General features: G+C 41.2%; 1 protein-coding gene across 1 annotated transcript; it reads left to right on the forward strand.

Annotated features, from left to right (window-relative positions):
- Window positions 1–18: 18 nt before the first annotated feature.
- On the forward strand, window positions 19–17,180 carry LOC105698611 (dynein heavy chain 7, axonemal). Its single transcript, XM_023433258.1, has 26 exons — window positions 19–78; window positions 399–760; window positions 829–1,039; window positions 1,148–1,421; window positions 1,913–2,293; window positions 2,801–2,894; window positions 2,956–3,110; window positions 3,408–3,693; window positions 3,756–3,917; window positions 4,485–4,696; window positions 4,771–4,888; window positions 5,297–5,537; window positions 5,597–5,843; window positions 5,954–9,736; window positions 9,968–10,254; window positions 10,521–10,774; window positions 10,870–11,166; window positions 11,607–12,102; window positions 12,296–13,041; window positions 13,607–13,960; window positions 14,318–14,784; window positions 14,989–15,146; window positions 15,255–15,501; window positions 15,572–15,977; window positions 16,249–16,512; window positions 16,830–17,180. Exons 2-26 carry the CDS (start codon window positions 407–409, stop codon window positions 17,178–17,180), a joined length of 10,845 nt encoding a protein of 3,614 aa, XP_023289026.1. The 5' UTR covers window positions 19–78; window positions 399–406.
- The last annotated feature ends 154 nt before the right edge of the window (window positions 17,181–17,334 follow it).

The following is a 17,334-nucleotide window of genomic DNA, read 5'->3' on the forward strand; positions in this document are numbered from 1 at the left end:
TATACGTACATTGTAAGGCTTGTCTCACAGCCACGATACATCCACGATGTTCCTTCATCTGCGGTTCCAAGATTTCTGGTTTGTGCCACAAGACTTCTTGCATGCCAAATAATTCAACTGAAAATTAATACCGTCGAACACTTTCTCGATGTGCTAAGTCATTGGTCATCTATTCCGTTATTAAAGGTAATTACTTATTTTTAGTAATTTAAATTTTATTTTCCTCGATTTCGATTTACGATTCATCTTGGTAGCAATAAAAACTGGTTTTGCATAATTGTCCTGCGTTACGTTAAATGATGTCCAAAAACACAGAACAGCGGTCCGCTCAAATCACTGACCCAATTATTGCTTTTTACAGTTAGAACTGAAGTGTGAGAACAATGGTTTGTTCGTAGATCCGTCAATGTCAGAAGTTTATTCGTCACTCCATGACTTAATAGATGAAATTGCCAATTTAGCCGAAGAATTATTAACTTTTGAATCTTGGATGAACATTAAAACGGACCGAGAGTTTATAAGAACCGCTTTACCATCGTGGTATTTGGAAAAGTCTCATCGCCGACTTACAGATGTTTTAGAAAAAACGTATGAACCATTGAATGAACACGTGCAAACCGTGGGAGCAAAGTTTAGTACCGTATTCGATCCGAAGACACGTCAAAATATCGTTGCCTACGTTAATAAGGGCCATGAATTTGAAGATTGTCTCGAGGAGGTTGAAAATTTCAATCGATTTATCAGTGAAATCAACGGAATGGTATGAAGTTTTAAATTCGATATTCGAACCTGTTTAACGTTTTAAATAAATATATTTATACGTTACAGTCAGGATGTGAATACTTTTTGATGTGTAAACTCCGTCAAGAAGAGGCAAAGAAAAATCTGAAAAAATGTACGGAAGGAGCGAGGCAATTAATTATAGAAGAATTGACAAAACGACATCGAAAGTTTAATTTGGATATTTGCGAGGCTTTTGAAAACATTCAACGCCGTGTTTTAAGTATTCCGCTAACCACGAAGGAATTATTGGAATTAGGTATAGTTCCATTTTTCTTCCTTCAAAGTTACGATGAAAGTTTAGAAAATTAGTAGACGGTAATATATCAATTCCGCTACGTAATATTCACGTTGCCTTTAAACGCAGGTCAATATATGTTATATGCGGCATCGACATCGCTGGAGGAACTTCGAGGAAAAATCACTCATTCTCTGCACATGATGGCTTCTTTGATCGGAATGACTACTATCGACAAAGATCATATAGAATTGAATAATACTACGATTCATTGGTTGAAACGAATAAAGCCAGTGTTCGAGTTGCATAGTTCTATGTTCGAGCAGATGAAATTCGAATTGGAAGAACAGTTGCAGGAAAAAGTTAGAATTTTAAATAATGAAGTTTTAGAGATGTTTCCGAGGTATACATTGGTTTCATTTATTACCCCGATAACATAAACACGTGACAATATTGTGTATACTATATTTATAAAAACAAGTTAACGATATGGATTGCGGCGCGATATCGAAGCAATTTCTAAGCGGCACAACGAGGCCAATACAATGTTACGGTTTGATCGGAACTTACGACATAAGTTTTGTCGTTATGACGTCCACGTGACGTAAAACCGATGCCATTTTGAAACCGGCGAATTAAGTTAGGACGCGAGGTCTTCCTCGTTAAATAAAGGCATCGACCATCGTCAGGTGTGAGCTGCGTCGATTTTGGCTGCTCATCGAAAGCCTGGGTAAATGTCGATTTACCGATATACCTAATGACCTGTACTCAAGTTTCAAGAAAAAATAGATGCCAATTTAAACGATGTTCGTAGGGCTCGGTCGTCGCCAATGAACATAAGCCATCGCGTCTCTCGATATCGCTTCGTTTAATTCGATCTCTGTTTATGATTAGATTAGTGATTATGGACAGCATGGACGATGCGACACGAATCCACGAATATATCGAAGATATGCGAAAGTTCGTTCGAAGATTGGACCGTATGGATGAGCAAGCGGAGTGGATAAATCGAGAGGAATTGTTATTCCAATTACCACAAAGTACATATCCACGTATCAAAGAGCTGAAAGAAAATATCCTGCCATTTTATAGTCTAATTTCCCGAGCTTATCGGTGGCAGCGTGATCTTAAATGTTGGCTCGATGGGCCTTTTGAGTACCTTGACGCAACTGTGATCGAGGATAAGGTCATCGAATACTATTCGGATTTGAAGAAAATGAGTAAAACATTTAAGACGAAAATTAAACTGCATCTGGCAATGGGATATCCTTACAGGTAATGATTACGTTGTTAATAACTTAATTTGAATGAGGCACATAACCGAAGTATTTCGGTTCCTTTTGAAATATGAAATTCATCTTTTCGTCCGCTTGAAATGGATTACGGGAATGGATGAGTCGAAACCCCGCCGGATTTCGCGTCTCATTCGGTATGCATGCACGCGCTATCGCCAAAGGGGCATCATCTCCGCAAATCTTCGCGACCACATCCGACTCGTCGCTCCAAATCCACCCGCATTCTTCGCGTTCCCCCGCGAACGAACAATATCACAATGTCACCTTATCGGGTCGTGGCATTTTACTCATGTTAGAGAAAAATATGAAACGGACGTTTAACGTGGTCATTTCATTACTTTATCGGGTCTATAAGTGACCCCGAATTGACGTTCGGACGACGTGAGTTTGCTGAGTATCCACGATCGTCCTCGGCAAATACCTGTAGTTTTAACGTCTTCGGTTCTGTCGACTACCGGTAATATATAATAATCTTCGCTTTTATCAGCTTTCAAGGTTCCGCCGATGATCCCGATGAGTTGCAGCAGCCTACGCCCATGAAATTATCTTATCAGTTAATCGAAACAATTAAATGGTTTAGGGTAAGCATCCGATCTGGATTATTTATGTGGAGCTATATCGTAAACATTTTTTAACGCACAGCAATTCGTCCCGTTAATACAATGCTTCTGCAATTCTGCACTTCGGCAACGTCACTGGGATGAAATAACTGAAATCGCAGGCATCGATTTAACACCTAATGCAGGTACAACTCTTCGCAAGATTATCGAGATGGACTTAATGGACGACATGGATAGGTAAGCAAAAGACATCCTTTCTTATACGAAGAGATATTTACCTATGCTCTTTGAACCGTATAAAATATATCAAAGAAGAAGAATTTTTTCAATTAACGGCTGATGAACAACGAAAAAACTACGAAATGCTGTGTATTCCGTAATAATGCCCTCTTAAGAGGGTATTCTAATGTTCCGGATAGAAAATCGATTTATTCGTCTTTTATTCTTTTACGATCTTTCCAAAATATGCACGTTGGAAATTATAATTATGTTAAATTTGATTAAAACGAAAAGCAAATATCCTTCACTTTTAAGATACAACCTAATAAGCGTCAGTGCAACAAAGGAGCTTGCTCTACATGACCTTTTTACAAAGATTATACACGAATGGGATGGCGTCATTTTCACGACAACACCGTTTAAGGACTCCGGGGCACATATATTAACCCAATTGGATGATATTCAGGCGCTACTAGAAGATCATATTGTAAAGGTTCAGGCCATGCGAGGATCAACATTTGTAAAGCTTATTGCCACCGACGTTAAGATGTTTTATGATCTACTTCTTCGAATCCAGCGAACAATCAACGAATGGACCAAAGTAATGGCTTCGTTGTTCTTATTTGCAACTAATCCGAGTTTACTCCTACTAATTATTTTCAGGTACAGGTGCAATGGATGTACTTGTTGCCGATATTTTCAAGCAAAGACATCGTGGCTCAATTACCCGAAGAAGGCACAATGTTTTCGGAAGTCGACGGAATTTTTCGCAGAGCAATGTTAGGCGTAGCACGGGATCCCCGAGTTAAAGATACCGCTGGATCTGTAAATATGTATAGCTTTATGCAAAGTTTTCCTCCTACGTTATGTCCCATCTTCCTCTTCGCATTTATCGAGTAAAGTAGTTTGCCGTATGTTTGTCAAAACTGACCGATTTCGTGCTCTTTCTGAGTTCAAACGTTAGTTTGTGGGAACGATTTCGTAAAATATATCTCTATGGAATAATAAATTCGACGCAAGTTGTTTTTTTATACCAAAGATGTTTTTATGGGAATGTCGAGTTTCTTGATAATTGGCGCATCTACCTTAATATAAAGTGTTAATTTAGAAAAAAATAACCTCCTTTATTTAAAATACTCTATTTTACCCTGGAACTTCATACTTTAACAATTGATTCGGACTGAAGCAATTGCAGTGTAATTGCAGAGGCATATAGCACCATCGTATAGCTGAATTGAAATGTTTTTTCGCATTTGATAACGTTATCAAGATTGACAAAATATTATACATTTTTTTAAAAGAACGAATAAGTATGTTGGAAATCGAAATATTATCCTCTCCTTTTAAAGCGATTAGAATTAAATAGCCATTACTAATAATAATTTATCATAGGTTGGGTTACTCGAAGCTATGATAGGAGCAAATGAATTGATGGATAAAGTCAACGAAGGTGTATCAAAATATTTAGAAGAAAAACGATTATATTTCCCTCGGTTCTTTTTCCTAAGTAACGACGATATGTTAGAAATACTTTCTGAAACAAAGAATCCACTTCGAGTTCAGCCACATTTGAAAAAGTGCTTCGAGGGTATTGCCAAGCTTGGGTGTGTAAGCAGACATTACCAGAGACAATGGTGAAAGTACGTATTTAAGAATAATGACTGTCGATGATTCACAGGTTTAACGAATTCCTTGAGATATTTGCAATGTTCAGTGACGATCAGGAAGAAGTAAAATTTCAAGAACTTATCTCTACGGAAGCTGCTCGAGGTTGCGTCGAACGGTGGCTCGTACAGGTACATAAATTAATATTAATATACCCTTCAATTTATATCCGCGCCATGGAATTAATATAGGCACGCTGCTGATGGGCCCACATATTTATTTTTATTCAAATACATCGCTACGTTGTGATTTCTCCTCCTGGGACGTCGCAACACATCCCATTGTTAAACTATATGTAATATGAATTACTTTTGTTTCGGTGGTCGCTTTGTTTGAAAAGTGCTACCAATGAGTTAGGATTAAACTTCCTCGTAGATACGCACGCAAGATTTCTTCATTTTCTATAGAATATGTCCGTGAATTGGTATAAAGTGATTTAAAATCGTACCGTCCCTAAATATTACAATTGTTAGATTTTTTAAAATGTTGACGCATTTGTGCTAGTTTTTCGTTAATACAAAATACACTTTCGTCACGAGGTGGAAGAACAGATGAGAAAATCGGTACGCCATGAGGTGTTTTTGAGTTACCTCGACTACGAAGTGAACGATCGGATTCACTGGGTCCGAATTTGGCCAGGAATGGTTGTCCTGGGTGTATCTCAAATATATTGGAGCATCGAAGTGCAAAACTGTCTTATAACCCGCATTGCTTCCACAATGGATTCGTTGTACGAAAAACTGAGGCAACAAATCATCGATGTGGTCAATTTGGTGAAAGGTACGATGAGAAATATTACAAACGAATGAACATTTCTATTAATCCATTAATTCTTACAGGTCAGCTGTCTAAACAGAATCGCACAACGCTGAATGCTTTGATTACCATGGACGTCCATGCGCTGGACGTTGTAAAATTATTAATAGATAAACATATACTTAACGAAACGGATTTTGATTGGCTTGCTCAGCTGCGATATTACTGGGAAGACGATGTCCTCGTTCGAATCATAAACGCCACCGTTCCCTATGCCTACGAGTATTTAGGAAACTGTCCACGTCTCGTAATCACTCCTCTAACCGACAGGTACGAGTCCTGCCATTTTATTTCGGGATGATCCATCAACGACACGTTATTCTCACGTCAAATTGAACGTTCAATAAGTTCATATATCGGTGCTATTTTGTATTTGCTAGGTGTTATCGCACTCTCATAGGAGCGTATTCTTTACACTTAAATGGAGCACCGGAAGGGCCAGCTGGTACAGGAAAAACGGAAACGACAAAGGATCTTGGCAGAGCGCTCGCGGTTCAGTGCGTAGTGTTCAATTGTTCGGACGGATTGGATTATAAGAATATGGGAAAGTTCTTCAAAGGTCTTGCGTCCTGTGGCGCCTGGGCCTGTTTCGACGAATTCAATCGGATCGAGCTGGAAGTCCTATCCGTGGTTGCTCAACAGATTCTGTGCATAGTCCAGGCTGTGCGCGGTAAATTGGAAAAATTGATTTTCGAAGGGACCGAGTTAAAATTGAACCCTGCCGTGTACGTTTGCATTACCATGAATCCTGGATACGCGGGGCGATCCGAGTTGCCGGACAATTTAAAAGTTCTTTTCAGAACGGTCGCCATGATGGTACCCGATTATGCGATGATCGGAGAAATTTTCCTATACTCTTCCGGATTCAACACCGCGCGTGCGCTCGCCGTTAAAATAGTGACGACCTATAAACTCTGTTCGGAAGAATTATCATTGCAATCCCATTACGATTATGGCATGCGCGCAGTCAAAACTGTACTGATAGCGGCACAAAAGCTTAAAATGAAATTCCCTAACGACGACGAGACGATAGTTATGCTTAGAGCAATCGTCGATGTGAACCTGCCTAAATTTTTAGCGTACGACGTCCCACTGTTCGAAGGCATAATTTCGGATTTATTTCCTGACACCATCCTCCCACTTCCTAAATATGACGTCCTTATGGCTGCGGTTACAGAAGCGACGAGGAAAAGAAACCTTCAACCCATGGAAGGATTTCTCCGAAAAATAATTGAAACCTTTGAGATGATGACCGTCCGTCATGGTTTCATGTTGGTCGGCGCCCCTTTTGGCGGGAAAACTGCACTATTGCGTACGTTATCCGATGCCCTGATACTGATGCACGAGTGGGGTGACGATACCGGGACACCTATGGAGATGACTACCATGAATCCAAAATCTATCACCATGGGGCAGCTCTACGGTCAATTCGATCCAGTCTCATCGGAGTGGACCGACGGTATATGTGCCACGACATTTCGACGTTACGCCGCCGACGAGAGCCCTAGGAGAAAGTGGATCATTTTTGATGGCCCCGTCGATGCCGTATGGATAGAAAATTTAAATACCGTATTGGATGATAATAAAAAACTCTGCCTAACTTCCGGCGAGGTGATGCAGATGTCGAGCACCATGTCTATAATATTCGAAGTGATGGATCTGTTGCAAGCATCTCCTGCTACCGTATCACGCTGTGGAATGATTTACATTGAACCTCAAGTTCTTGGATGGCGACCGTTCGTCAAGTCCTGGATCAACGGGGCCGATCCTATTTGGAAAGAAGGCCACGAGGATGTTTTAAACCACCTCTTTGAGTGGCTCTGCGACCCTTGCTTGGATTTTATTCGGAAGAGGTGTAGGGTGGTTCTCGGAGCTGGCGAAATTAATCGAGTGACATCGACGTTAAATCTCTTTGAAATGTTCATGGCCAATGCGGTGGAAGAAAGTACGCAGGATTGCGAACCGTTTATACTCTCGTGGCTGCAGGCTGCCATGTTAATGTCCATGGTTTGGGGAGCAGCCGGGACCCTCGATTTTGATTCGAGATGTTCGTTTAATGAATATTATTTAAGTTTCTGGAGAAACGAACGGAAGTCTCACCCCGTACCGGAGAGTATCAAAGAATCCTTGATTGCCTTACCTACCGAGGGTCTACTTCACGACAACTTTTACACGTTTAAAGCTAAAGGAGGGTGGAAGTCTTTTGCCGATGTTTCCAAAGCGGAAAAGATAGGAGAGGCCCGGAGCGTCGGTCAAACGTTGGTACCAACCATCGACAGTATCAAATATCAGAGCTTGATGACGTTACATATTAAGTATCGTAGGAGATTCCTCCTGTACGGAGAAACGGGCACCGGAAAGAGCTTCTACGTACGGCACTTAATGACGAATAAACTGGCCGAAACGGAGTATCTTCCGATCTTCGTTACGTTTACGGCCAAAACAACGGCTGCGCAAATGCAGGAGTTAGTTATTTCCAAGCTGTTCAAAAGACGTCGCGGACAGTACGGGCCACGGGGGGGAGCCTTTTGTATCGCTTTCATCGACGATGTCAATATGCCGGCAAAAGAAATGTATGGTGCACAGCCAGTAATTGAACTCCTTCGTCAATTTTTTGATCACGCCCATTGGTACGATCTAAAGTCCCCGGATAAACTTGAAATCTTCGATATCATGTTTTCATGCGCAATGGCCCCGCCGGGTGGGAGCCGTCAACGAATATACGACAGGTTTCTCCGTCATTTCAATATGTACACAATTTGCAATTTCTCCGAAGAAAGTATTTTTCGCATTTTTACGAACACTGCACACATCGGTCTGAGGCGGAATAACTTCGGTACGGAGATTTTATCGACGGTAAACGGTTTGGTAAACGCAACCATGGATGTCTTTGAAAGCGCTCGCAAGGATCTTAGACCTACGCCTACGAGGTCCCACTACTTATTCAACTTACGGGACTTTTCCAGAGTGATCGCAGGATGCACGATGATAAAGAAGGAGTCGGTAGAATCGAAGAGCACGTTTACTCGCCTCTGGGTACACGAGATTTTAAGGGTATTCGGAGATCGTCTGATCGACGTTGGCGATCGAACCTGGCTACTCGAGAAAATAAAAGAAACGGTAACGACCACGTTGAAGGAGTCGTTCGATTCCGTCTTTGCTCGTCTACCCAAATTTAATGAGAATTTAACGGTAGAAAGTATGCAAAGTCTGATATTCGGAAAGTTCATGGACACGGAAGCCCTTCCCGAGGACAGAAAGTACGAGGAGATCGTCTCGATGGACGAGTACAGAGAAGTGGCCGTCTCGTGCCTGGAGGAATATAATCACACGCATAAGAATAAAGTCGATATGATTTTATTTCGTTTCGCGTTGGAACATTTGGCTCGTATATGTCGGATTCTGGTAATTCCAAGTGGAAGCCTATTAATGGTGGGCGTCGGAGGATCCGGTAGACAGTCGTTAACGCGACTCGCCTCTTCCATGATAGGGTACAGTTTATTTCAGCCAGAAATTGGATCCGCCTACGGCCCGACGGACTGGCGGGAGGACATAAAAAAGGTGACGAAGAGCGCCGGGGCCGTCGGAAACGATTTGGTTTTTCTGCTTACCGATGGCCAAATTAGGGACGAATCGTTTCTAGAGGATATAGACAGCTTGCTCAATTCGGGAGAGGTGCCGAATTTATTGTCCGTAGAGGAAAAACAGGAGATCGTAGAACTGACCCGCTTAGCGGCTCAGAATGGAAACCGCAACTTGGATATTTCCGTATTGGCCGTGCTGGCCTTTTATCTTGATCGTTGTAAAGAAAAATTACACATCATGCTCGGCTTCAGTCCAATTGGCGAATCGTTCAGAAATAGGCTTAGACTTTATCCCAGTTTGGTTAGTTGCTGCACCATCGATTGGTTCGAAGTTTGGCCGGACGATGCTTTGGAAGAAGTAGCGTTAAGATGGATCGCCGAAGTAAACGTGGACGAAGACACAAAAGTGAATGCTATAATAGCTTCCAAGTACTTTCACGCGGGCGCAAAGGACATTAGCTCTCGGTATTATCGAGAGGGAGGCAGAAAAACGTACGTCACGTCGGCCGCATTTCTGGACCTTATTAGGTCTTATGCCGATTTGATGAGGAAGAAACAGGACGAACTTGTATTGGCAAGGTACGTAACGTTTTATGGACTCGAGGTGATTTCGGGGGCGATTCGTTCTTGTAAAGCAGTCCCAAGGAAGGTAATTCGGCACTCGTCCTTCCGAGCGGTTCCCGTCTCGGGTCGAATCCCTCCGAAAAATCTCATTTATTCGAACTAACTCGTTTGGGGTGGATTTTACTTCACCTTGAGGCATAAGTCTTGCCGAAACACTGTAATGCAAATGAATCCGCATTCGCGTAGAGATAGATACTTGGGTGGCCTGGATAAACTGGAGTTTGCGGCACAGCAAACGTCGGAAATAAAATCAACGTTAACGGCTCTGCAACCGGAATTACAAATGTCAGCGAGATTAACCGAAAACACTATGCGGAAAATAGAAATCGAGAACGCATCGGTCGCGGAGACAACTGCTATGGTAAAACGGGACGAAGAGTCTGCAAACGTTCAAGCTGAAATTACGGGAGCTCTGAAGGCGGAATGCGAAGCCGATTTGGCCAAAGCTCTTCCAGCCCTGGAAGAAGCTGTAGGTACGACCCCCGTCTCCATAATTGACCGAAACGTTCATTCCGAGGAGACGAAATTATCCGGATCCGGTGGTCGTCGACTCGAGAGAAGGACCAATGACATTTTAAGATCAATTATTTCATCTCCCTCCGAATCGTGCACCTTTCGTACAACATATTTTTCGATTAAACCTTTCATTTCTAAGATATCCTAAATCAATCGTTTAAAGTGGATCTCCGTATATAATACATTGCTAGTTATCCCTTTACCATTTGTAAAATGTCAACAGCTGCTCTGAATACATTGAAACCCGAGGATATTACTTTGGTCAAAGCCATGAAAAACCCACCGGAAGGCGTAAAGCTCGTAATGGCAGCAATTTGCGTAATGATGAATATTCAGCCCGATCGAATCCCGGATCCATCAACTGGTAGAAAAATTCTTCATTTCTGGGGACCCAGTAAACGTCTTCTTAACGATATGAGATTTTTAGATAACTTACGTGATTACGATAAAGATAACATCCCGTCACACGTTATACAGGTCAAATTTCACGCTTATTCAGATTTTCGTCAAACAACTTGGTATTTTTAACGTCATTTGGACCTAATATGTTTGTACGTATGTTCCATTTAAAGGTAATAAACAAGTCGTACTTGACGAATAAGAATTTCGAACCTAAAATTGTGGCAAAGGCATCGCAAGCTGCAGAGGGGTTATGCAAATGGGTAAGAGCAATAATTCTGTACGATAAGGTAGCAAAGGTAGTTGCTCCAAAGAAAGCCAAACTCGAAGCTGCGGAGAAGGACTTCCGGTCTATAATGTCGATACTAAATGAAAAGCGTCAAATGTTGCTTGAACTTAATGCCAAATTGGCTGCTCTCAACGAACAGCTACAGGAGGCATTAATAAATAAGATAAATTTGGAAAATGAAGTAAGTTTCGGTCATTTTTCTAATATACTAATATTTTTGGTAACAATAGGGATACTCCGTAGAACGGGGATAACCACATTAAAATTCGACCGGCGGTTCTCGAGATTAGCCCGACCAAAGATACAGATAGGCCGGGACATTTTATTTTATACTTCTCTCGCTTTCTTGGGCAAGGACGGCACTGCCCAAGACATCCCAAAACTTTGAGATACCGTTTTCTTTATCAAAATCCAACCCGTTATAGATCGTTGGTCCTCTGTATTGGATCGGCCATTATGATATTATTCAATTCGGAATCGACAACTAATAAGTAACTTTATGATTCTTGCTTCATGGCGAAGGGGTTAAACTAGTTCTTATTCTTTACCGTTCCGATATTCCAAGTATAAGAAATGATTTCAATGTTAACAAGGAAACGTGAACTCGTCCTCATGTTTTAGGTAACACTTTGCAGAAATAAGTTGATTCGAGCAGAAAAACTCATACTTGGCTTGGGAGACGAACAAGATCGTTGGATACTATGTGCAGAGAATCTCGAAAAATCGTACGATTGTCTTCCCGGGGACCTGTTGCTTTCATGCGGAATGATCTCATATTTAGGACCGTTCGCGTCAATTTATCGTACCGAAAATTTAGAAAAATGGAGGATACACGTATTGGGTCTAAAAATACCATGTTCGGAAGCGTACAGTTTCGAAAAAGTACTCGGTACCGAAATCAAAATTAATTCATGGCATATCTACGGTCTGCCTCGTGACTCGTTTTCAACGGAAAATGCTATAATAATGGACAACTCTAGAAGATGGAGTTTGTTCGTAGATCCGCAAAGCCAAGCGAATAAGTGGATACGAGCATTGGAGAAAGTATCGGAATTAGAAGTCATCAAACTGACGGATAAAAATTACATGGACGTAATCGAACGGAGCATCGAATATGGTATGGCACGGGTCTTTTTGGGTGTTTATTCCGTATCGTCTAACGTAGTATTAAAGCTTGGTCGAAATCGCAGTCGCGGACGTAGAATTTTCCTGGAAATATTTCCATGTCTATGAAAGATATTCAGTTGTTCGGGGTTAAAGGGGCAAAGTATTACTTTCATTGGATGGGTTTAACGTTTGAAATTTTGCAGGGAAACCGGTCCTTATAGAAAATGTTGGCGAAGATTTGGATGCAGCGTTGGATCCCATCCTAATGAAAAACGTATACGTATCGGGTGGAACTTGGTTCATTGCCCTGGGCGAAAGAACTATCGAATATTCTTTACGTTTTCGATTATACGTTACGACGAAACTTCGGAATCCTCACTATCTGCCCGAAGTGTTCAATAAGGTCACTTTAATTAATTTCGCCCTCAGTATAGAAGGTTTGGAGGATCAACTTTTGGGAATAGTCGTAGCAAAGGAAAGGCCGGATCTGCAAGAGAAGCGGGAATACTTAATAGTTCAAGGAGCGGCCAATAAGAAGGCGTTACAACAAGTTGAAGATAATATATTAAAGACTTTATCGGGAACGGGTGGTTCTATTTTAGAGGACGAAGAAGCTACAGAAATTTTAGACTCATCGAAAATTTTATCCATTGACATTCTTAAAAAGCAAGAAGCTGCGAAAGAAACCGAAGCAAAAATTGAGAATTTTCGTGAAAGTTACAAACCCGTTGCCAAACACGGTTCTGCCTTGTATTACACCCTCACGGACCTCCCTGCCATAGATCCTATGTATCAGTATTCGTTGACCTGGTTTATCGATCTCTACATATTTTCTATCGAAACGGCTAATAAAAGTAGGGTTTTGGAAAGAAGATTAATGTTTCTGCGGGACACGTTTACGTACAACCTTTATCAAAACGTTTGTCGTTCGCTGTTCGAGAAAGACAAGGTATCGCTATGCAGTGTTGTATTGGGAATAATTATAATATACAGGACGTTTCCCTTTAAGGTGAAATGAAAATGATCTCGGAACGGTGTGAATTTTTAGAAAACTTTTCTCCGGACCAGGTACACCGAATTTTACGAAACATTAGCACGCGAACATGGAAGTCCCATGCAATTCCACAGTTTAAATACATTTACGTTGGGTATTAATCCCAAATTGGAACCAAGGACACATATTTGTCGGTCTTTTATGCTTTTGAAAACTTAGAATCGAAAACGAACCGACCGATCGATCGTTCAATTCATTCGCTCATTGGAAAATGAATTGGTCAATCGGTTCGTCAATTTATTGATTTTAAGACTTTGTACGTGTAAAAACATAATGGGAAATTTACAGTGGTCCTTCTTAATTAGGATTTCGCAGCGATCCTGTATTTAGCGATTTTTTACACGGAGGGGTTAAGATGCATACAGGCATCGTTTCATATTTTCCAAATATTTAGAAACATTGGACACGTAAGGCGACGCACGCTTTCATGCCGAGATCCTATAACTATATTTCCTTTCAGATACTATATTCCTTCTTATTGTACACAACGATACTACTGTACAATAATGAAATTCGAAAAGATGAAATGACCTTCTTCCTTACCGGAGGAGTGGCTTTGGAAAATCTAATACCGAATCCTGCAGCAGATTGGTTATCGGATGGAATATGGGGGGAAATATGCCGCACCGAAGACATTCAAGAATTTAATGGATTTATAGAGAGTTTCAAAGAAAACTTGAGTGCTTGGAAAGATTACTACGATTTGCCGAATCCACAAAATTGTCCAATTCCTGACCCATGGGAAAACACACTAAAGCCATTTGAAAAGTTAATTGTAATGAAGCTAATTCGTCCAGATAAGATAACAACGAAGGTGTGTCCATTGTTACAATTATCGAGTGTTGCGTTTCATCCGGAGTCTTTGTTAAAACCTACGCGTAGTTAGGTTCAAACCGACGGAGAAGCTACGGTCGAATGTGTGAAAAATGTGAAAATGAAAAGGTTTATCGCTCACCTAGACCCGCTCTAAATATCTCCCTGGTTTGAAATTTCCTTGAATTTCCCAAAGCGGGGAACTTCCGTCGTTAGCTTAGACTACCGAAAGTAGCCCCAGAACCATTGGGTTCGTATTAGCCTTTCATAGAATGACACTTTGCATCGTAAAAATTGCGGCGCGATGTATTCGCGTTCTTATCCGATAAACAATAACGTGACTTTAATACCGATCTAGGTTATACAATTTGTTGAGTCAGGAATGGGCTCGAAATTTCTAACGAATCAGTCTTTTGATATTTCAAAGTCTTATCGTGACTCAAATTGCCTGACACCTTTGATATTCATTTTGTCACCCGGATCCGACCCAATGGACGCACTGATCAACTTTGCGGGAAATATGGATATGAGTGAAAAATTCGATGCGATATCCCTTGGACAAGGTCAAGGACCAATTGCCCGAAAGTTAATTGAAAGAGCCCAAAATGAAGGTAGTTGGGTGTGTCTTCAGAATTGTCATCTTGCCGTGTCTTGGATGCCAGTCTTGGAACGTATCTGCGAAAACTTCGACACCACGAATACATCCATTAACTTCCGTCTTTGGTTAACCAGCTATCCATCGGAAAAGTTTCCCATCGCGATATTACAACACAGTGTGAAAATGACCAACGACCCCCCAACTGGTCTCCAACAAAATTTAACGAGGTAGGAACTGTTAAGATAGGTCCCCGGGAGATCCGAGAGGGATGTCCTTTTTGTGATCGAGCCTGGATCATGAATCAACGATGGCTCAACTTGTATGTCACCCTAACGCGTACTTAAAAAGAGTCTAAGATATCGAGGCCCGCGACGATAACGGCTACTCGCAAAAGACTTTCGGCGTATTTCTTCTTTTACTTCTTTCTTTAGACTCTATCGTTCGGAGCCAGTGAATAATCCCGAATTCTTCGAAGGATGTCCCGGAAAGGAGAAGTCATTTACGAGACTACTGTACAGCCTTTGCTTCTTTCATGCCGTGATCCTGGAGAGACGAGATTACGGTTCTCAAGGATGGAACATCAAATACGGTCGGTACCGTAACCGCAAAACGATGTATATGGTATAGCCGAGAAATGGAGCGGTCGAAAGACTGTATCAATTTTCAAGCATTCTGACACGACTCGGTAATGTTTCAGGTTTCAATGAATCGGACTTCCATATATCGGTACAACAATTGCAGCTCTTTATAAACGAATACGACCAAGTACCATTCAAAGCCATAACATACCTCACGGGAGAGTGTAATTATGGGGGTAGAGTTACCGACGACAGAGACAGAAGATGTTTGAATACACTTTTAGCAGATTTTTACAATCCAAATGTTATCGAACATCCAACCTATTCGTTTGCGGAAATGGGCAGCGAGTACACGGTACCGAAAAGGTGACTAAAAACGGATTCAACGGACCTCTCTTCGCTGCTACTTCAATCGATGCGCTCTTCCCGTATACAGGACAGAGTATCGGGATTACGTCAAGCAAATCGAAGCAATTCCATTAACTACGCCTCCCGAAGTTCTCGGACTTCATATGAATGCGGGGATTGCCCGCGATCTTAACGCTTCGAAAAGTTTTTTCGACTCGATGTTAAAGATTCAAGGAAGCGTCACAGGAGGTGAACCGTCCAAACAAGATGAATTACTCCTTACGATGAAATCCGATATATACGAAAGATTGCCCGACTTGTTTGATATCGAGGAAGCGCAAAACGTGTATCCAGCGACATACGTGGAATCGATGAATACAGTCTTGACTCAGGAAATGGAACGTTTCAACGTTCTTCTCGCGGAAATACGAAGTTCGCTAAGCATGTTGGAACGAGCCATTAATGGTTCGATAGTTATGACGCCCGAGTTAGAGGTACGTCCAATATTTACATAGAAACTATGGATAACGTTATTTTTTCCGGATCTGAAACAATGAAGGGTTTTCCCTCGATTTCGGTAAAGGCAAAAATTATGTAAAAAAAGAAGGAAAGAAATGGCATTAACGTTTCTTTCTTTCTTTAATGACGCTTAGATTCGCAACGGTTGTCGTTGAGATTCTTAAAGCGTCGCTACTTTTGACCGATTTCAATGGGTTTTCGTCAAACGTTACGTCGTGTTTAAATATCTGGGAAATTTCTTTTAAGGTGCTTGCCTCGCACATGATCAATGGGAAGATTCCGCCTTCGTGGGTTAAGGCAAGTGCATACCCAAGTTTGAAGCCACTGTTGAGTTTCGTAAGTGACTTTCTTCAGAGATTAGCCTTTCTGAAAAAGTGGCTACTGGAAGGAAAACCGAATGCCTTTTGGATATCTGGATTCTCGTTCGTACACTCATTTCTGACGGCGACGACTCAGAACTACGCCCGAAAATATAAAATACCGATAGACATGCTTGACTTCGATTTTAAGGTGTACATCTTTTACATATACCGTATTCGTTTAAATGGTTACATTCAAAAATTCAAGACGAAACGTAAAGCTAAGGGAGTCGGACGTACCTACGGATGGTTTTCCAATAAATTCATTTTACATGGGGGGTATGACGGTTCGCTCGCACGTAGATGTTGAAAACCGTTCGTCTTTGTTATATGAATTGATTCGATTGAAAGATAATTCTTGCCTGTTATTTTCATTTTTTATCATGATCGATGACGATAACGATGTTAACTATTTGACAAAAGTCAAATATCGCGCTATGTAATATAAATTACGTAATGACATTTCAGATCATGCCAATGTATCGAGCCAATGAAGCTCCAGACGATGGCGCATACGTATACGGTGTATATTTAACGGGGGCAAAATGGAATATGCAAAAGATGCTGCTCGCAGAGAGCGATCCGAAAGTTCTTTGGGATCTCATGCCCATAGTGTGGATACTGCCTCGAAAATCGACATCGATAGTTTTGGGAAATCGATACGAATGCCCCGTATACATAACTTCGGAGCGATATGGAACGTTAAAGACAACCGGTCACTCTACAAATTATGTTCTTTGTTTTTTCCTTGATACAGATATGACCGTAAGTCATTGGATAAAAAGGGGTCTCGCCTTGCTTTGCCAACTGGATGACTAAATTAACAATTATATGTTTGCGATTACATTTCTTAAAGCATTCTCTTTTTCTACTCGTGCAACTCATTAATATTTATAATTATTGCACGCTAAGTGTTCCTTTATTACTTCCTAAGTTAACGCATTCTAAACGTGCGGCACAAGGTAACGGATCC

The sequence above is a fragment of the Orussus abietinus genome, unplaced genomic scaffold (assembly GCF_000612105.2).
Source record: "Orussus abietinus isolate OABI.00-Male unplaced genomic scaffold, Oabi_2.0 scaffold31, whole genome shotgun sequence".
Taxonomy (NCBI): Eukaryota; Metazoa; Arthropoda; class Insecta; order Hymenoptera; family Orussidae; genus Orussus; species Orussus abietinus.

What these genes read in the sequence shown, in the direction of transcription:
- LOC105698611 (XM_023433258.1), top strand. Translation starts at nt 407, where the DNA reads ATGTCAGAAGTTTATTCGTCACTCCATGACTTAATAGATGAAATTGCC. An exon ending in GAAGGAATTATTGGAATTAG is followed by an intron (nt 1,040 to 1,147) that starts GTATAGTTCCAT and finishes CTTTAAACGCAG; the next exon opens with GTCAATATATGTTATATGCG. An exon ending in CGCTGTTCGAGAAAGACAAG is followed by an intron (nt 13,042 to 13,606) that starts GTATCGCTATGC and finishes ATTTCCTTTCAG; the next exon opens with ATACTATATTCCTTCTTATT.